Source organism: Mercurialis annua, linkage group LG4 (genome assembly GCF_937616625.2).
Source record: "Mercurialis annua linkage group LG4, ddMerAnnu1.2, whole genome shotgun sequence".
Taxonomy (NCBI): Eukaryota; Viridiplantae; Streptophyta; class Magnoliopsida; order Malpighiales; family Euphorbiaceae; genus Mercurialis; species Mercurialis annua.
In genome coordinates, this window is record NC_065573.1 from 16676767 (window position 1) to 16699261 (window position 22495).

A 22495-nucleotide genomic window follows, 5' to 3' on the forward strand; every position below is an offset into this window, starting at 1 on the left:
GTCTAAATGGTGCATCTAAGACCTACTTATAGTGCAAGTGGTCCAACATCAATTAGGTGCCACCAAACTCAATTTTCAAATATGTCCTCCTTGGATTTTTGTTAATGGGTTTATTTGTATTTTCTCCATTCAATTTATGTGTAATTTTTCTGAAAACAAAAATTATTTTATATAATAATATGGTTATTAATTATATATTTTTGGATGGCACCTCTCTAAATATTTTTGATTACAAAGTAATGGCATTTCACTTGCTAGTATAAGTATTATTTTTCTACCATTCCGTTTTTTCAACCGGAGATATTCAAGTTAAATATTTTTGCTTTTACAACATTTGATTTTACGTTATTCACGCCATCCACATCGTTTATGTTGAATGCATCGCTTACAAAACTCGCCATCATGACAGAACGATGTCGCAGCCGACGTTTTTGACGCTTATAGCTTTTCTTTGCGAACTTAAAGTACAAATAGCCCTTCCATAATTCTCTATAAATCTCTAAATAATTTCCATTATTTTGTCTTCATGGGATTTTGAACCCAAGACCTCTAGGTCTTTGGACATCACTTGTCACTTTTAGCCAATTGAATCAGGAGGTCATCAATCTCTACCATTTCATTAAGCATTAACTATACCTTTTATCTGTTTTTATTGACTTGAGCATTAGAGTGGACTTTGTGTATGAAATTCAAACTCAATTTAATTTTTTTCTTCATAAGACATATGTTAGGATCACATCAAGGACATATTCATCTTCCATTATCTCAATGATCCATCATTTGGCGCCCGTCTGTAAGAATACAAGTCTTCCTTAATAAAAATTTTGATTGGATACAGTAAGACATGCTTGAACAAGATTTCCAAAGACAAGTCACTGCTTCCGGTTGTACCATTTGTCTTGCCTCGCAACTCAGAGTCAAATGATGCACCAATTGAATCGGGGAGGGAAAGAGAACGGACAATCTCTCCTATAGAGATAAAAAAAAAAGAGCATAAATCCTGTAGAAACGCGAAATTTGTTGGAAAAAAAGAAAGCTTTATTAAGTAGGAAGCCAAAACACAGGCGACACCATTCCTAGCACCACCACAACCATTTCCTCGTTGCACCAACTGGTGCACCCACAGAAGCATCCCGGAGAGAATCTGACACTAGAAGAAAGGGGAATCTCTAGATGAATGGCGGTGGTGGATGTCTAGGAGTTAAGATCCCCTCTATGACCTGTGATTTTGGCAAAAAAAATTACCAGTTTAAGCTGCCCATTCTAAATAAATTAAATGGAATCCAAATGCCTCTAAAACTATGTCACCAAATTATATAAAAAGACGGTACAAGTGGATTTGACAAAGGTAATCATGTGCAAAGTATTCCAACTAGTTTAATGAGAAGCACCCAAAGGTGGTTCAAATGAATTGCCACCAAATTTGTCGAGATATGGAAGTAGTTATTAATGGAGTTCATCATGAGGATTTTCAAGAATATTCCACCTAAGAGAAGTTCAAAAGAATTATATCATTGCAAGCAGAAAGAAGGGGAATCATTAAAATGTTACATTATAAGATGCAATAATGAAACCGTGAAGATTGAAGAGTTAGATAATGGCATATTGGTATATGCCCTAAAGAGAGGGACGTGATTAGGAATAGACGGCCGATGATTGTACGTCCCAAGTCATCTTTTGACAACCAATGTTTGCGTACCTTAGGTTTGAATGGTTAATGGTAGAAAGAAAATTCTCGGCTATAAGTAGCGGTAGTGGTTGAATTCCAGATTAACCCATGGATCATGAGATTACAATTAAATATGATTCGAGGTGACAATTAAATATGGTTTCGTCTAGTTATCATATGTGGTTGTACGTATTATGTTATTTTATTAATGTTTATTACTAAATGTAGAAATTCACTAGGTATAACTGACGTTTTAAAGTTGAACCATTTTCAGGTAGCGATTCACGTCTTTGAGGTTGACTTCTGACTTTATTGTTCTCGGAAGATATGTTTTTGGGATCTTGAAGGAAGTATAGTCTTTCTTATTTCTAGTAGATCTGCAGCAGCAGTAGTAGTGTTGGTAGCAGTCTGTCGTCTCGACCAGTGTGTATATTTTAGATTATATTTATTTTGTTTGTTATATGTAAGTTTGTCATGTTTTATGATATTGACATGAAGATAAAGTTCATGTAGGATGTTTTGTCAAGATAAATAATGTATAAGTTGGCAAAGAAGCATGCTAAGGTAACTAAAGAAAGGATATATGTATTAATTGGAAAAATTAATATCATCCATTGGTATGGCATGTGTAATAAATAAAAAATGAAATCACACTGTTTTGCATGCATAATGTGATAACGATTTACAAAAGAGTAAAGAACAAAATTTTGAATATGCTTAAATTTGATATGACATGTTGTGGGTATGCGTATAGAATTGATAGATTGTTAGGCTTGCTACGGGTTCCGGAACAATCACTCCTTTTTCCTTGCACCGGTTGCAACTAATGGGTTTGGGTCATGACAGTGAACATTGCATTCAATTTTGCTATATCGTTTTCCTTCACTTCAAGAATAAACATTTTTTTAGTAACCTTACGATCAGCACTAACCCTAGTAGTAGGAAGGTCTTTGAAAGCTCAGTATGCTTAACAAAGAAATAACTTTTTATCCCATCCTTTTAAGGAATTTGTTACCCCCGTTACAAGCTTCGGCTTATGCTCTTTCCTAGAATGCAAACAAGCAACACTAATGTTATCTTTGTGATGAAAATTATAAAAACAAACCCAGAATTTCATGAAAGGAACAACCGATACAGCCTCATAAGCTTTCAGAAATATGCTATAGTGACTGGAAGGAATATCACAATTGTTCAAAGAATACACATACATGATTCTTCGTCAGAGTTATATATGGTCTATAATAAGAAGGGAAAACTACCAATTCAAACTCTTCTGAATCACGAAACTTTCTTTAATAACTTTAAGTTTGTAGGAATCTATATCAGTGGTTTTTTCGGACAGAGCTCAAGAAGAAGAAGAAGAATGGGCAGAGAAATTTTCCCTCTCTTCTTGAGAATTAACTACAACTTTATCCCCTTAATGCTGGGTATCAGCACCTTTATTATTTTCAATAGTAACTGTTGTTGGAGGCATCATTTACAACATATAAGCTATATGGAATATGAGAATAACAAAATCAAAGTTACAAATGAAGGAAGCACACGAATACAGCAAAATAAACTAGCCCAGGAATAAATTTTGAGAAAGTTTTCTCATTTAACACCCAAAAACAAATTTAAAAAAACATGCATGTCGAATTACAAAAACCCTAGCTATCAGAAAATGAAAGTTGAACAAATAATTTACTTGGTAGAGAATCGAGGAAGAAAACTGGAAAAAGTAACCAAAGAAAAAAGCGCAAGAACTTTATGAGAAGGATTTGAGATTTTGGAGAAGAAAACTTAAGAAAACAAGAAGAATAGAATATGGGAGAAAATAAATGTATCAAAAGAAAGTCGAAAGTCAAGATAGATAGATGAAAGGTTTCTTAAGTTAAATGAAACAATCACAAAGCGCCATTTAACACAAGAACACGAATAACGATAACGGCCAAAAGAAGAGAAGTGGCGCCTAAAAAATTCAAATTAGACCACTTCTTTATATATTTTTATCAAAACGCAGCATAGCACCAACCCCGGTTTAAAGAATATACATTCAAACACCGGATGCAGTGAATCCCTACTTTAAAGAAGCAAAAGAGAACCCCGATTCCGAACATGAATATCTAAAAGACTCTTCGGGGGCTAGTGATAATAGGGGCAAACCAACCTACAAAAATATAAATATGACCGACTCTAGTAAAATAGAATCACCAGACCGATAGGCCCACGAGGATATCAATCTTGGAATGTATACCGATTTTGAAAATTATGGGTGAGCCAGTTTATCCTAGAAAAAAAAAAGCAGAACTACCTGAAAACCGAAAGATCCTTAGCAGCAGCCTTATGATGCTCGACTAAAGAAAGAATAGTAGCTTCAGAATTATGAACACAAAAAATAGCTTAATTAATTTTATTAAAATTATCAACATTAGTTACCTTAATAACATCCATAATATCAGTCACATTTGTAAATCAGACCTAGACGGCAAATCAGTAACAACTTGAATTAATTTTGAACGATCCAAATACTTAGTAGAAGACGCTACCTCACCTTTACTATGGTCATTAGACAAAAAAATCACCTTAAGAGAAACATAAGGATAAATAATGCCAAAAATAAAAAATCAATCAAATTATCTATAAAATTTATTATTAACATTACCTATAGTATATATTATCATTTTATTTTTGTTAAATTACATTGTAATATTTGTCAATTTTAAAATACTAATTTTAGTGTGTGTATATATATATATATATATATATATGTGTGTGTGTGTGTGTGTGTGTGTGTGTGTGTATGTGTGTGTGTGTGTGTGAAATTTAAATTTTGAATGAATGAATTAATTTATTTTATTAATTATCATAAATGTATAAATAAAACTTATTATATATGAAAGTTATAGCTTTTAATTTATATAAATATATTCTTATATGTCCATGTTTCGTGTCCCTTCGTTTGGAGACATTATTGTTTTTCTATATCTATTTTGTGTCGTTGTTGTTTTCTGTTTTTGTGCTACCTAAAAACTAGCCAAAATATTGATTTGATGCAAACTCGATTGCTACGGTAAACTAAGCCATATTAGATATTAAATTTTTGTTGAACCATCTAAGTTGTCAAATAAATTCTATTTTTATAATATTTATATTTTTATGGAGAAACAAAAAGAACCCGATCTAAAATGAGAAAACTAAAAATAGACTAAAATTTTAGAAAGCTAAACTTTATATTCAAGCGTTTTGCTACCATGTGAATTGATTTTATAATGAGTAAATAGTCAATATTCCGATTTCAAATTTATAGAACGAAGTCACGTAGATCATATATACATTTGATAATTTAATTTAATTTTTTTTAGAATAAGATCAATTGAATCTATTTTTTTATTTTTATAGCGCCAAAAAACATTAAATTTAAATAAATTGAATTTGGTATAAAATATTAAAAAAAAATACATTCTGAAAAATAAAATTAGATTTAGCTAACTTTATTTCGTAGAATTATAAATTAAATTATTAAAATATATAAAGTTTTATTTCTTTGATTTTTTTAGGTTGATTTATTTGAGTTGGTTTACTATTCAATAATAAGCAGGATGAAGACAAAGTTATGTCCAATTCAGTAAATACAAATTTAATGAATGGTCCATTTATCTGAAAAGAGAAAGCTGGCATGACTCCTGTTTTTGAGTACTACTTATTCCTATGAGCAATTAAAAAAAGGCTTAATTACTTAAAAAACCTTCACCTTATAATATTTTTTCGTTTATACCATGACTTAGGAAAAAGTTCATTTGTACCCTTTTTTGATTTTTTATTTTCAACTCTACCCTAAAGCACTAAATTGAACTTTTTTTATAAAAAAAGTTTAAAATAATCCTTCATTTTTAATTTATATATATTTTGTCAAATAGAAAAAGATGATATAATCCTTTTATTTAATTATTTTTAATATTTTCATCCTATAATTAATTAAATTGTCAAAAAATAAAATTTTGGGGTACAATTGAAAACGAAAAATCAAAAAAAGGGTACAAATGAACTTTTTCCTACGTCAGGGTATAAACGAAAAATTGTTTCAAGGTGGGAGTTTTTTAAATAATTAGGCCTTAAAAGAATGGATGAATTTAAAGAGAAAAATTATAATTTCTAAAAAAAAAAGAGAAAAATTAAAATATACATTTTTAAAAGGGAATTATACGAATAAAATTCTTTCCATAAAATGAATTAAAAAAGTTGGATTAAAATGATAGATCATAAAATATTTTTATGTTTTTTTTTTTTTGGATAATTGGGGAGGGGGGAGCGCTTGTGGGAGGAATCGAACCCACGACCTAGCAGTTGAATTTTTTTATTAAAAGTAAAAATTGACTCTTTAAAATTTTAATTGTAGTTACTAGTTACGGAGGCATGGTTTGCACCCACAACCTCCTAACACACTTAGAAATGTTTTAACCATCCAAGTTAGGTCTACATCTACCACTTTATTTAATTGACTAATGTTAAATAAATTGATAAACTATACATATTTTTTAATGTAGTCATAAATTTTAAAACATCTCATTTGTATGCATAAATTTTTATTTTTATTTTAATTCGATGCATATGCTGACGTGGTACTCATTTATTTAATTGAAGTGGACATCATTTTTGGCAGCCACATCATCATACTATGACAACGTGTATCGAAATTTGTTGAAGTGGACATCATGATTAAATATTTAAAACAAAATATTAAGTACATATAAAATCACCACCTTTACACGTTTTTTCATTTTAATCACGTCCTTTAAAAAGTGTCAAATAAAATCACTACCTTTCATTTATTTGCAAATCTATCATCGATGAGTAAAATTCGATATATTTTTCCTACCAAATAAATGTTTTAAATTTGACTAATGCCCTATTAACACACAAAATACATTCCTCTTACTCTTTTCTTGTTGATTCCGGTTGTCAAGTCAACAAAAATACACCGAATTTTCACATTCGTGATAGATTTGCAAAAAAATAAAAGGTGGTGATTTTATTTGACACTTTTTAAAAGACGTGATTAAAATGAAATAACATGTAAAGGTGGTGATTTTATATGAAATTAATCCTTAATTAATTAATGTTTATTTATGTTTAATTAAAAAATAATACAAAAACGAGTGCAATTTGTCATCAATGAAAATCAATATTTTTCATTAAAAAAAATTGTTTTTATTTTAATCAACTTTTATGCTAAAACATCAACTATTTTTGTTTGTATTTCTGATATTAAACTGAAGCAACCCCAATTTTCTGAAGAATGTAAAATATGTAGTAATAAATATTAAAAATAGGGCTTAATTACTTAAAAAACCTCCATCTTGTAATATTTTTTCGTTTATACCATGTCCTAAGAAAAAGTTTAATTGTACCCTTTTTTTGATTTTTTGTTTTCAACTCTACCCTAAAGCATTAAATTGAACTTTTTTATCTAAAAAAAGCTTAAAATAATCCTTCATTTTTTAACTTATTTGTATTTTTTCAAATAGAAAAAAGATAATATAACTCTTCTATTTAATTATTTTTAATATTTTCATCCTATAATTAATTAAATTGTCAAAAAATAAAATTTTAGGGTACAATTGAAAACGAAAAATTAAAAAAAGGGTACAAATAAACTTTTTCCTAGGTCAGGGTATAAACGAAAAATTGTTTTAAGGTGGGTTTTTTTTAAGTAATTAGGCCTAAAAACAGAGAAGCCATAAATATTGTAAAGCTGGTTAGTGGTCACGCTCAGTAGGCTAACTACCAAACATGCTTAATGCCCACTTCATTTACTCAACCCATCTTTTCTGTTCCACTCAACTTTCTGCTGCTAAACTCCCAAAGTTTTCTAATTCATTTCTTAACATATTGGCAAAATAAAATTAGGTTGTAATTATTAAAGGTTTAATGGTGGAAAAATTCTTTTTAAATTTTATAAGATTATTTAAATTTTTCAGAATCGTAAATCTATCCTAATTTGATAATTTTATTGCAATTCTATCCAAAAAAATTCAAATCAATGTAATTGTTCTAATTTTTAGTTGAATTATTATACTAACTCCTTAGTTATCAAAAGTTAATTTTTTAAAATTTTAAAATTTAACTCCTAATTTAAAAAAAAATCAAAAATAATATCAAAACAAATTCTATATTCAATAATTTTCAGTGGTCGAAGCAAATAAAAAGAATTGAGCAAAAATTATCATAAAATGCAAATAAAGCAAATAGATATTATGCTGAAATGAAAAATTACACAATTAAATTGATAGAAGAAAAATGGAAAAAATTGTAACTAAATTGTGAAATTGAAGTAGATTTGCAAACTTTGGAAGCTTTGAACAAATGTATAAAAAATAATCAAAAAGGTTTGGCAAGTCATTATAAAATAAAAAAAATAACAAGAAAGCAAGAAAAAAGGCCTCACATTTCACACAATGTAATTTTAATAAAATTGTTTATTTTGTTACCACTTTTCTTTCTTAAATACCGACTTTTATTAAAACTTTTCATCGGCACCATGTCCTACCTAAAGCTACATGTGACATATTGAGGGACAAAGGAGAAAAATCCAGTGCGGACAACCACACTAGTTAAGGTACAGTTTTTCAAATTATACATTCCTTTTAAAAGGATTTAATATAATGTTGTTGTGTTGTTTTGTCCTTTTGCTATTTTGTTGTTCTCTTTATAATTTATTTCTACAATTTTTTTATCTATCCTACTTTTCCGCTTTTTGCTAATTTGTTATTTTGTCTTTTTGCTAATTTTTTAGTTTTTCACTATTTTTACTTTCCATTTTTGTTTACGGAGAAGTTCGATTTATGAAAAAGTATCGATACAAAAAAATCAAAAAATAATCAAATATATATTTTGATACATCTGGATATATATTTAATATATATTCGATCGTTCGAAATCTTTTTTTTTGTATTTATAATTTTTTTAGTTTTGTTACATAATTCAAATATATATATTTGATATATCTCCAATGCATATTTATTGTTTGGTGTATGTTCATAACATTTAGAGCTGGTAAATTTTAGTTAAAAATTTGAAAATAACCCTTTATTTGCTAGTGAACATGAGTTCAAATTTACAATGAATTGAGTTTAAATTTTTAATCTTTGAATGTTTAGATAGTGTATTTTTCGGATATGTTATTACTGGTAATGTTATTTTCTTGTGCTTATTGAATTCTAATCGACTATATTTAATTATAATTCGAATATATTCTTAATACATCTCTGATATACAATTTATACATGATAATTTGATACATTAATTGAATTAACTGACAAACTAATAAATTAGCAAAAAGACAAAATAATAAGGGTTGAGTTTTTAATTTTTATTTTTAAGGCATAATTTGATGGTTATTGATGTTTCCATTGAAATTGGGTGGCAAAAATAATAGTGCAGAACATTTTGTTTTATTAATTATTTTTGGTTTAGTGATATTGTAATAGAAAACTGATGATCTAAATTTTATCTTAAGTCAAGGCTATTTATTTCATTTCACTTTTTTTTGTAATTTTGGATATGTTATTAATCTTAATGTTATTTTCTAGTGATACACAATTTATATATGATTGATACATATTTGATTCATTAATTGAATAACTGACTAATTCAATTGGTTCGTTTATATATTGAGAAAAGCTTATAAACATATATGTAATAATACTAATTAAAATGGATTTTTCTAGTGCTTATTGATTTCTAATCGACTATATTTAATTGTAATTTGAATATATTTTTAATACATCTCTAATACACAATTTATGCATGATAGATACATTTTTGATACATTAATTGAATTAACTGACTAATTCGATTGGTTCGTTTTTATATTGAGAAAAACTTATAAACATATATGTAATAATACTAATTAAAATGAATTTTTCTAGTGCTTATTGATTTCTAATCGACTATATTTAATTGCAATTTGAATATATTTTTAATATATCTCTAATACACAATTTATACATGATATATACATATTTGATACATTAATTGAATTAACTGACTAATTTGATTGGTTCGTTTTTATATATAAAAAAACTTATAATTAGTATTATTATATTTATTGTTTTTATATATATTTGATCGGTTTGTTTTCATGATTTGACTGGAAGCCCAAGGTGGAAGAAAGGAAAAAAAGAGTATAAGTGCAAAATATTCGATAAATATTTGATACATCTCCGATATATATTTAATGCATCTCGGATACATACGTGATACATATCTGATATATTCGAGTTCTATAGTTTCAAGGACTGTCATCGTTGGAGTATTATTTATAGCGTGGATACATATCTGATATATTCAAATAAATCATCGTCAAATTCTATAAAAAAAATATAAACATGAGACACATTTTTTTAAATGTATTTAATAGATACATCGCTAATACATAATTTATACACTATAGATATATTTTTAAATGTATTTAAATAGATACATGATAGATACATTTTTACTAAATTTATACATTTTTATTAAATTTACACACTGTATATTTTTTACATATATTTGTTTAATACATCATTGATACATAATTATTTATTGTAGTTAATTAAACTAACTTTCTAATTTTTATAAATATTACTTTGAATAATTTTGTGGATTTTTTTATATTTATAAATATATAGGAATAATAAAATACGATATATAATCAAAATATATTTTTAAAAGATAAATAAAAAACTGTCAATTTTATTTTTTTGGAGAATGTATCAATGATATCTCAAAGATGTATCGGAGATGTATCAAATGATATTACAAAACTGTGTATATAATTTGTTGATGCTTGCGTGCTATTGGCCGACGCTCTGACGCGCTGACGCGCTATGACGTGCGCTGACGCGCTCTGACACGCAAATCACATGTGCTAGTTGTTTTTATTCCTTTTTATTAAGATAATGTCATGTTTGCCATGTGTTACCTTTTTAATGGAATGGTGTTTGTTGTAAACTTTTGTGCTTTTGTGGTAGGAATGATAAATAATGGAGTTAGGTGACAATATATGAAATGTTGAGCCATTTTTGTGGTATTTTTGTGATATTCTCTATAAAATAAAGGTAATTACATATTAAATTACCATATTTACACCTTTTTTCATTTTTATCACTGTTTTCAAAAATTGTCATATAAAATCATCCTTTTAAAAAAAATCAAATTTATTACCATTTTAAAATCCGACAAATTTCAGATGAAAACCCGTGATAAATTTAGAAAAACTAAAAAGTCATGATAAAATTGAAAAAGGATATAACGGTAATGATTTTATGTATAATTAACCCTTACAACAATATTCTACCATGCCATTTTCCGTTTGCTTTTTCGTCTATAATTTGTCAGATTTTAAAACAGTGATAGATTTGAAAAAGTTCGAAAGATGTAGATTTTAAATAACTTTTAAACATGTTTAAATTGAAAAAAAAAATAAAGGTGGTGATTTGATATGTAATTAACCCTAAAATAAGTTATAAAGTTTGTGTTATTTACAATTAATCCAACAATTAACAATTAATTAATACCAGTAAGCTATAACTCAAATGATATAAACATAAAGTAGTAAACTGCTATGTTTCCACAATAAACATATGTTTGTTTAAGAGATTATTTTTTTTATTTTTGAAAGAAATGCTAAATTAATTTATGGTCGGATCCTCTTAAATAGACATTAAAACTAGTGTTATAACGACGGATTAGGACATCTATTTCAATACAACTATTGCTAATCTGCAATGCAAGGAAAGTTTGCATGGCAACATTGATTGGGAATTCGTACCACTAAGGCTAAGATTATATTTAGTTTATAGAATAAAATAGACACAAAATAGAATGGAATAACTATTTTTTAATTTTTGAGGTATTTATTCCATGAAATCACAGAATAACAATTTTATGAAAATACTATTCATTAAACCAAAGTAAGGAATAGTTATTTTATTTCTTACCTATTCCATGAACCAACCAATAGCCTAAGTCTAAACAAGATCTTCTAGTTTGTCTCCCGTTTGTTCTCATCTATAAAATTCGGAGTGTTATAAGAATAATGCATTCAAAGGTATGGCCGTAATTTTATAAAATCGAAAATAGAAACACGAATACTTCATTTTGTGCACCTTCTTTTTAATACACTTAGCTCTACAATGTAGGCTGAAATGATATTTTACACCAGTTAGAAGATATCTGAAGCTTTCTAACTCTAGCAGCTGCACAATCATCTAAACCAGAATTTTCATTCATTTCCTATAGCTAATGACATATATATATGCCTAACTAACAGACTAACACCAAATTAGCTGACTCTCTTGTTTTGTGAGTAAAGAAAACAAGAGATGGACATGTATTATGATAAGTTACCTATCCTTTGATCTCGTCGATCTTCTAGTGGTTGCAGAAACGCCATTCTTCTGCTCATTCGTCTTGCTTTTCTTTACTCTAGCTCTGGAGCTCCCTGTAAAAAAATAAACCGTGTTATTGCAACTGCAGATGACTTAAAAGTTGGAATTACACAAGAAAATTAATAAGTTTTTATTACCTTTTGTAGTAACTTTTGGTGACAGGACTTCTTCAAATTCATCTGGCTCTGTCTGCATCACCTCACTACTGGAAATACCTGAACCTTCATCCAAGTCATTGGATTTTGCATCTGATATTTCATTCGTACAACGAGAGATCTCTTCCGTGCAAGGATCAACTACTTCGCCATCTGTTTTCACCAGTAACCCAACCATGATCTCACATAGATAAAAAAAAGAGTAAGAACTAAAACAGCAAGCAGTCTGCATGCCTTTTGGTAGAAAATGTTTCATAACAATCTTAGATGAAACAATTATCGAGTGGTGTTGGCAATTTGAAAAAAAAAATGATTCAACAGCTCCTAAATTAGGGCAATAAAAGGAATTCAAATAGAGAAAATATAATTTAGAATCAGAGCATTGTCAAAATGAAAGGAATAATTACTGTTTAGGTCAAAAATACTGTCTTTCTCCTAAAATTCATTATTTTGCATGATATTTGAGATCCAATCAACTGAACCCCTTTACAAGAGAGATTTCAGTTATCTAATACCTAATATTCAGAAGATGAGTCTTTAAACTTCAGGATGAAAGCAATAATTTTGACCTAACATCACGATAGAGAGTAATTATCCCAAAACAAAACCAACCTTCAGTTATAATGGATTCTTCACACTCAGCATCCTCATTTCTAGCCATGATGACACGTTCTACATTTTCGACCTTCTGCCGATGAATATCTGCGTTTCTTGCAGTCAATTCCTGCTCCTTCCTTTCCATGTGGAATTTCTGAAGCTTCTCCTCAAACTCCTCAATACACGATTTAAGTTCTGGTTTCGCAAACTTTTTAGCCTGTGTAAGATACAAATGAGCCTCCATTGTGTAATTAAACCTTAGGAGATGCAGAAAAACCATAAGCTACGTACCTTGCTAATTATGCTTCTGAAATGGTCTGCCACAGAATCCTCAGACAGGGCATGCTCATATGTCTTGAATGATTCAATGAGTTTTCTCATTCCCTTTTCAGTAAAGGCCAGTTGCGCAAGGCAATAAGATATATATTCCCACTGCTTAACAGCTGAAAAAAAGAGTTATTCTTTTAGTCACTGTTAAGCAACTTGTGAAATGAGCAAACAAAAATGGGGGGAAAAGAGAAAAAAAAACAAGCATTTCATTTACTTCTATAATATGTGTGAGAAATTCATAAGCTGCTGATCATAAGAACAAAAAACCCTCTGAACGATCAATAATGTACTTATTTAGAAGGAAGGAGGCCGAGCTGCCATCATCTATAAATTACTCTCGGAATTGCAAACTTTAACTTATTTATCATTGCCTTATATCATACAGAAATAAAATACGAAACCGCGTCCTCCAGGAAAAGTAATAATTTAAATCGAAAAGGAAAAGTGCTTCCAATAACCATGTACGATATGCAAAATTAGGCATCATGGAAGACTAAGAAAATGTAAACAGATAGACCACATGCATAAACAGGAAATTAAGATTTTCCTCATATGTAATTTCAAGGTCTATGCTCATATGCTAAATGCAAAACACATTTATTTCATATACAGAGATTATTTCATAACTATGCCTCCTCTTTCTACTTAAAGTAACTTCTGTTTTTGAGTTTAACTAAAGCCACCAAAATTCTAAATTTAATGCTTTCTACAGTTTCTTTAATTTAATCATTTAAGGTTATTTCTTAATTTATTCACCATGCCAAAATTACAAATTGGAATTCACTAATGTAAAGTCTAGCCGATAATGAATTTATAAGAGGCCTTGAATTGCAATATCAAATTTTCTTCCCTATTTCTCAGCCTTGTTTTGACGGCAACCCCTGGTCTCTCTGAACTTGATATTCATTATTTTACTTTTAATTAATTTTCCTTTACAGCACAAAGTAGAAAGGAAGAATACAAACACATTGAAGAGATAGAATGAAATTCCCAAATCCATAAATCACCTCATTAATCCAAACTAAGAAAACTAGTGTAACACTTCAAGTTAGGCTGAGATAAAATCAGAAATACTACAGAATCTGTATTAATAATTGATGACAGTTACACAAACATTCGTATTAGTAACTGAATTAATTGGACATATGTACGACTTAAGACGTTAGAGTGTAAAGTAGCAAAAAACAAACTAAAAAAACATGTACTAGAGCTGTACCAGTGACTCCACAAAACCGATTGCACAGCTTTTCAACAAGAGCTTCCATTTGTCTGTCCTGGAAGAGTTCCAAGAAATAAAAATGTAAAAAGTCATTGTTACGAGAAGATATGAATCAACTTGGTAAAGCAATAAATACCTTTTTGATAGAACCAATTAAGAACTGCATGATGTTGCAGAAAGATTCCCTCTTGAGATTCTTGGCAGATAATTTGCCAAGTATATCTGGAAGTAAATTATAAACAGGATTGCTTCCTGCTTTTACAGTTGGTAAGGAAAAAATCAGTGTCTTTTTAGCAACAACAAGATCAACTGAAATGAAAGTTGATTCCAATTTCCATCTGAAAGTAAAAAGCATTACCTTTCTTAGACAACTCATGGAAGAAAAGTCTGGCCAGATTTGATATCCTTTCATCTTCATCTTCTAAACACATCGCCATCTCATTAATATGACCCTTCACCTATTCACCCAGTACCAGGAATCATATATTGTATCATTAAAACAGAAGAAAAAGAGCAAGGAATTAGTTTAACCGTTCTCTTACCTTCATCATGTCATTTAAGATAAGATGTGAAAGAACTAACACAGCATTTTTTCTAACAGAGACTGAAGGATCTCGTAACCTAGCATACATGTTCTCAGTCCATGGTTCTAACAAATTTGGAAAGCGAACTGCCAAATCTCCTAGAGCAATTGTGCAATTGATGCGAACAGTTTCGGATGGAGCGCTTTCCACAACAGTGAAGAGCAGCTGGAGATTTGCATCACTGACATTATAGTAAAAAAAAGTTAGGCATAGACTTGCCTTCAATTGTAAGTTGTAGTGTATGTGCGAGAAAGAATGTGTGGTTGTCTGTGTATGTGCACCATAGAAATATATATATATATATAGAGAGAGAGAGAGAGAGAGAGAGATCACCAAAAATTTGCATCAATAATCATAAATCTACAAAGAGCAAGCATTCCAGATGCCTGGAGTACTGGATACTGAAAACAATTACTGAAGTCGTGTCAGCTTTAGATTTATGAGGAAAAATAACAAGGATGGATTCAGAATAACGAGAAAAACAAAGGTAAAAGAAAACGTAAAAAGGAATAATCACCTTTTGCATCAAACTAATATTTCTACAAAGCTTTGAAAGGAAAGAGGCACAAAATCCAATCACGTTCTTCTCACTGGAACCGCCAGAAATGATCTCTTGCTCTGCTCTTTCAGAAAGTGCATCAAGAATTGCATCTTCTGAGGCAGCAACACCTAGTTCAGCATTGATATTATTGCCCTGAAATGATAGACAAAGATTCTAAATTTGTAGCAAAAGCATGTTAGTGATCAATGGATGTTGATGTCAATGCAGAACATACATTTGGTTGATCATCTGGCTTTGTGCCAGTTTTATGAACATTGTCAACATCAGTAACCAATTTTTCCTTCGTCTTCTGCTTCTGGATTTTCCGAACACAAGATTCTATGTATAGCAACTGGTTCATGGCAACATGACTTAAGACAAATAAATATCTACTAAGTTTTGATACTTGAACTTCTGTGAGAACATTGGCACTGCTACTGTCAGTTTCATTCTGCCCATCATGCCCTCCACTACAATCAAAAACTGAACTAAGCAGTTTCTTCACAATATCAGCAGCTATGGTTTCTGGAGTTGGATGGATTATATATATGGCAGTGATTGCTTTATCTGCAGCAGCATACCATATGCTTTCTGGGAGCCAAAATCCAGTAATTAAGCTTTCCAGAATACCAAATATCCGGCTACCATTACTAACCAGCAACTTTTTTCTATCCTCTATAGACAATCTTTGAAAAGCAATGCATGCCGTTCTGGCAAGCAAAGGTTCAACTTTAGCCCAGCGACCAAATCCAATATCAATAATATCTTGCAAGTGAGAGCCAAGAATGCACGGGGATGATTTTGCAGCCATGCAAAGAACAGATAAAGCACCACGACTTTGTTCGGCTGTGGTTCCACTAACATTAAAGCAAAAGAAATCCCATAAGGTCGATATCTGCAAAAATAAGGAAATACTCTGAGGAATCTGCATATTTAAGAAGGGGAAGAAAATAATGACTTTAATGTTCTCAGTCTAGCAATTTGGCATAACAATTGAAAAGGCATAAATTGATAGCACTTCCCAGTTCTCATTATCATATGAAATTAAATTTTCCATCCTTAGAAATGAAAAGAATTTCAAATATAAATGAAAAATTATATATAACACCCACGAGTACAGGAATCTATCTTCCCTAAGAATGCACAAATACCTGCATAAATCATGCATAGTATTATTAAATTACAGGAAACGTTACTAAACAAACATGTTTCTAATTAGTTCATTATTTCACAAAGTTGCCAGGTGAGTAGTAAATGATACTGAATAGAAGTCAGTGGAGTACCGGAATCTGTCAACCTATTATACCTGTAAACTTCTAGATTCCAATAAATACAAGTTGGAACCACTTCTATTGTAATGACATTTACAATAATCCATGACCTGAATATTTCACGTAGCTGGTACCCTCAAAAGAATTAAGCTCAACAAAACAGGAATAGCATCCGAAGGCAGAGGTGTCTACAATATCTATTTTGTACCAAGACATTTTCCTATATTAGCACAACAATCTAAGATAACAAGAATAACAGCATGGACGTCTAAACATCCCTTTTCCCATTCGTATGATACTGACAATCATGATTCAGTAGAATATTATAATCAAAATAGTAAAAGCGATGAAGTTTGTCAGCATAGAAAAGAAGGAATGACATTTGACTCAGAATGAAAAAAATGAAAAGCTTTCTGATAATTTAGGCAGAACACTATCAAGTGTCATAAAATAGACGCACCGTGCTTGTAGATATTTCACCTTTAGAGACCAGCGCATTAATGATAAATTCCAAAGCTGCAAGATCTCCAATATTTGATTCAATTGCAAGACTCAAAAGATTTTTAGCTGTTTCTACCGGACTTTTCCTTACATAAATAGTCATAAAGGCATTCTCCACAGCTTCATAGATGGATTTGTCTTGAGTGAACACCTAGAAGAAAGCATTATAACAATAATGTAAAAATTCCTGAATTTTAGACAAAATAATTAATCTTAAGATAGAGAAAACATCAACCAGATTCCAAAGGCATCTATCTTTTTCTCTGGAATGCATAGAAATAAAAGCTCACCAGTGGCAACATCTTCCGAAGGCATTCTTCTGCCCCGTCAATTTGAAACTGTCTGCACCTCATTAGCAAAAGAATTGTGTTCTCAACATCTGTGGAAGACGAAGAAGCCATTAATTGAACAAGTGTAGGCATCGTGGCAGATATGCACTGAGAGAACCTCAAGCCAGCCTCAAGAGATGCAACTAGGGCCCGAGTTTGCTCCGTGTTCCCAACATCTGGAACTGAGCTATCCTTCTGACTAGAAGCATCATCCAATTGAGCCAAACTATCAGTCAGACTTTCTTGCTGCTTCTCAGCCACCTCTTCAGCATTTAAATTATCAACCTCATCCTCTACATTAGAAGTATTATTATTAGATTGCAAATCATCCCTAAGATTCTGTTCACTTGCATCCGGCTCAAGCTCATTCAATTTCTTCTTGTACTGCTCCAATGTTGCTTCAAATGAAGCTATTCGAAGTTGTGGACCAAAGGGATTATGCTGCAACATCATGATAAGTAAATTTAAAGAAGCTTTTCTAACCATTGCAGTTTTATCCTCCAATCTCCCAGCAGCAACTGCTGCAAGCTCATTCCACAAACCAATTGAAACAGAATGCTCTTCACATAGCTCAGCCCAAACCTGAAGAACTCGACTCCTAGTAAAGGCTGCAACATCTCTACACCGTTCAAGTAAGATTTCCAACATGGCTTGCTTTGCTCGAAGACGCACAGACTTCGAACTCACTTCACCCTCAACATCCTTAAAAGCCTTAGCTACTAACTTTCCCAAAACGCCAACTAGAGCATTCCTTATTTTATATGATTCCCCACCAAAGTGTGGGACCAACAAACCTATGTGCGTTGAAACAAACTTCGGCATCCTATCAGCAAGTTCTACAAGGAAACGCCCAACATTTTCAGCTCCAACAGTATCCTTAACATAAGCTTTAACATTTGTCCTCCCAATCTCTCTGATAAGAGAACTTGCAAGAGTGCCATCAGCATACTTTTTCTCAGCTCTAGCAACCGCATCAGCCATGTGGGTTACAATGAAATCATATTTATGAATTAGATATATGATTGAAGCACATGATTGTGCTGCGTAGTGATACTTTGTAGCACAAGCCCCAATCATACGACACAGAGCATCTTTTGTATCGGAGTCTTTTAGAAGTACTGGATTCTCACACATAGAGAAAGCATTTCTGCAAAACACAAATCAGAATTACAAACCTAACACTCACAATACACATAAAAGTAAATCACACACACAAAAAAAAAAAAAATTAGAGTTTGTAGCTTACTTCACAATGAAAGAGAGACAATTTTCATCAGGATCCGATGATCCAAAGAGCAACGAAAGGTTGACTTCTAACGAATTAGCTATCACATTAAGTATTCGACCCCTTTGTGGTTCCCAATTCCACGACTTCACAGGCTTTTTCTTCCTGGCACTTGCAGTCACCTATAAGAAACATCCGCAAACTTCTAAATCGAAAAAATTACAGCATTAAAACATTCTCACAAGCCGTATTGCATTCAACAAACTTAAAAATCAATACCCATCAATAAACTATCACTATTCTACATAATTAACACATTCATTAACAGGCTTAGAGCATAAAGAAACTACCTTCAAATTGGCGGTATTGGCATTGGCAATTGACTCCTCGGCAAGAACAATATGGAGAAGAAAAAAAGTATAAATCTTAAAAGCATTTCTATGTGACGTAACCCTATCGAGCAAGGGAGTATCATCACTATCTTGGCAATGCGAAACCCGCGAAAGCGAATCAACATTCGGAAGAAGAACACTGAGATTAGACCGAAGGCTTTCGACAAGATTGAGTTTACAAGACGACGAGAGAGTAGCGAAATTCAGTACTAACGAGTACACACGATCGAACACATCTTGTTCCTCAATGCAGAACAGTTCTTTATCAGAGAGATCGAAGGAGACGCCTGTTTCGGATTAAATTGCAGGGGTTAGAAATTGAATTATTGGAAGTTGAATTGAAATGGGAGAGAGAGAGTACCTTTGACGAATTCTTCGAGTTGGGAGGGGCGGAGGGAAACGAGGTCGGCTAGGGTTTGAACGTAGAGGCGGTTGTTGTTGGTGGTGTCGTCGGTTGGGTCTTCCTCTAGTGATCGGAGGGTTTGAGGGAAGACGAAGTGTGGAGCCATTTTTAGTTACGCGGTGGCCGGAGATGGAGAGAGGAGATAGTTTTTTTTTGTGAATTTTTGGTGTTGGAAAGGTTTCATTTCAAATTCAACAAAATTGAAAGAAGCGGGAATCTAACCTTTTTTTTTGTTGGCTGAATATATAGTTTGACCCCTGAACTTATACTCTTTTATCTATCTAATCTATAACTTTTAAAGTCTCCTCCTATCGAACCTCTGAACTTATTAAATAATTTGATTTGACCCCTAAATTTGATAAATACGTAAACATTGAATCTCTCCGTATACAAATTCTTGTAGAATGTTTCAAGTGCCAGGTCGACACGGAGGGTTCAATGTTTACGTATTTATCAAGTTTAAGGGTTAAATCGGATGATTTAACAAATTTAGAGGTTAAATAGACGAGATGTTAAATTTAAGGGTTAGATGGGTAAAAGGGTATAAGTTCAGAAATCAAACTATATATTAAGCCCTTTTTCTATAGAAAAGAATAAGGAAAATAAATGTTTAGTAGACTGATGTAGACAAATACTCACTCCCTCCCAAATTGTAAGACGGTTTAGGACAAATACGAGCGTTAAAAAGTTTATATTCTCTAGATAAAATGAATTTATAAAATTATTGTATTAATAAAACACCTGAAAAACAATAGAAAATTATTTGTTCATCGCAATTTGGCCGAAAAAAATTTTGATCATCAGAATCTGGTCAATAGCACGGTCAACCGTGGTCAACATGTACTATATGCATTGACTAGTGGACAATTAATTTTTGTTGGCTTTTTATGAACTAGTTTCGCATTGCGTGTTATGCACGTGGCTCGTAGCGTAACTTCTCAATGAACATATTAATAAATTTATTATAATTATATTAATTTTTTATTTATAATTAATATATTAAATAGTTAAGAATATTTGTAAAAGTAAATATAATATATTCGGTTATTAAAATTTTTTTCCATACTGAATTTATTCTTCTTTTGGTTTTATAATAACCATAATTAAATAATTAACTTAATTTTATTAATAATATCTTTAAAAATAATAAGATGGAAATTTAAATAATAATACATTGATCAAATACAGTATTTTAATTTAGTAGATCAATCAAATTAAAAAATAGGTATTCCTACTAATTTGGAGACAATTTAGTTATTTTTTACATATTAAAAATTAAATTGGAGATAATTTAACTACCTATTCTAATTAGGAATTTAATTACAATAACTAATTAGTTAATGACTATAAAACCTTTATTTAGTAGTAAATTGAAAAGGATTATTCAGTAAATTTGCATGTGCCCCCCCCATCCGTGCTTTTATATATAGTATAGATAAGTGTTTTTTTAGTGTTTTTAGATATATCATACGTATTTTTTTTGGTGTTTTCTTTATTTTACATTATTTTTTTCAATGTATTTTTTGTGTTTAATTGGTTGTTATTTTGTGTTATTCGAGTGTTTTTCCAGTTTTTCACTTTCATCTCAGGTTTGTATTTTGATTAAAAATTGTAATTTGTAATTGTTAGTGTAATATGATTTTATTATTTTATGATATTTTGGTAAATTTAAAAATTTAAAAATGATAAATCCCTGTGAATTGAAACCTATTGTAGACCTATAATATTGCAAAGTGCTTTATACATCTATAAGCGAGTGATTAGACATTCTATAACGGTATATAAGAAATCCTAGTGTCGCTGGGTGTCGACTTGTATCCAGTCTAAGTCATCAGATTGTCATAGATTCGAAGCAAATTGATCACGTTTTAGACTGCACGCTACTTTTAATACCATGAGTAAGGTGACCACATTGTACGTCTAAACATGGTTTCCAAGTTGGCGCTTTGTCATAATTTGGGAGATCACTAAAAACAGGGAGACTGTGGGAGTGCCCAGTTTACTCTTTCTTATCGCAATCTGGTGGTTTTAACTAAAAATGGAGTTGTCACCTAATTTAACTAGAAATATCCCTTCTACACTGATTAAATGTACGTGAGCTAGGAGCACACTACGAATTTTAGCGACCACGGAACAGTTGTTAATTATAACTTAAGACAACACTACTAATGACAAAAATTAGTATAGAAGTTAAGAGTTGCCACCTGCTAAAACTAGGACATCTTTTATAAATTTAGACTGTGGCCGGATTCCATCATGGAACCATAGTAAGCACACCAATTAGTATTCCGTAATTAATGTATAAACTTTTATATTTTTATTATTTTCTTAATTTTATCCTATTTATTTAGTTAATTGCATGTAATTTAAAAAGCAGTACATCGCATATACATACAATTTGCAAAGCGGACAATGTCATTTTGTTAAATAAATTTAAATATGTCTATGTGAGAGTTGATTTTAAACATTAACCATCTTAAATGACCTATACAACCTCGAATTACATGTTAATTAGACTTAAATGTCTATGTTAATTGATTAAATTAATTAGCTAAGTAAAACTATCTATTGTGAGCAGAGCGGGTTTGGGGGCCGCTTTCACAGATTTATGGCTAACTTCGATCTGGTTAGATTTTGAAAATAATGGAGTCACCACCTACCTAAGTTAGAAATTACCTTTTCTACCAACTAGATAACTTCACCCGCTTATGGGAGAGATTATCTTGCATCAGATCAAAAAACCGGGTTTGCTTCGAACGCTTCAAATATTTGCTTGACATATCTAGTTATCTCATTTCAACAATCATATAGTTCACTGGATATAGTACTAAAAATGTAAACACGTCTGAAAGCAGTAAAAAAGT

At 30.9% G+C, this 22495-nt stretch overlaps 1 protein-coding gene across 1 annotated transcript; it reads right to left on the reverse strand.

The window, feature by feature from the left end:
* Positions 1–11773: 11773 nt before the first annotated feature.
* LOC126677920 (condensin-1 complex subunit CAP-D2) lies at positions 11774–19840 on the reverse strand. Its single transcript, XM_050372732.2, has 16 exons — positions 19590–19840; positions 19187–19515; positions 18858–19018; positions 17573–18758; positions 17242–17433; positions 15746–16405; positions 15487–15663; positions 15303–15370; positions 14928–15150; positions 14744–14843; positions 14522–14637; positions 14383–14440; positions 13128–13279; positions 12852–13053; positions 12222–12392; positions 11774–12137 (listed from the first exon to the last, which is right to left on the reverse strand). Exons 1-16 carry the CDS (start codon positions 19735–19737, stop codon positions 12040–12042), a joined length of 4041 nt encoding a protein of 1346 aa, XP_050228689.1. The 5' UTR covers positions 19738–19840; the 3' UTR covers positions 11774–12039.
* Between the last annotated feature and the right edge of the window lie 2655 nt (positions 19841–22495).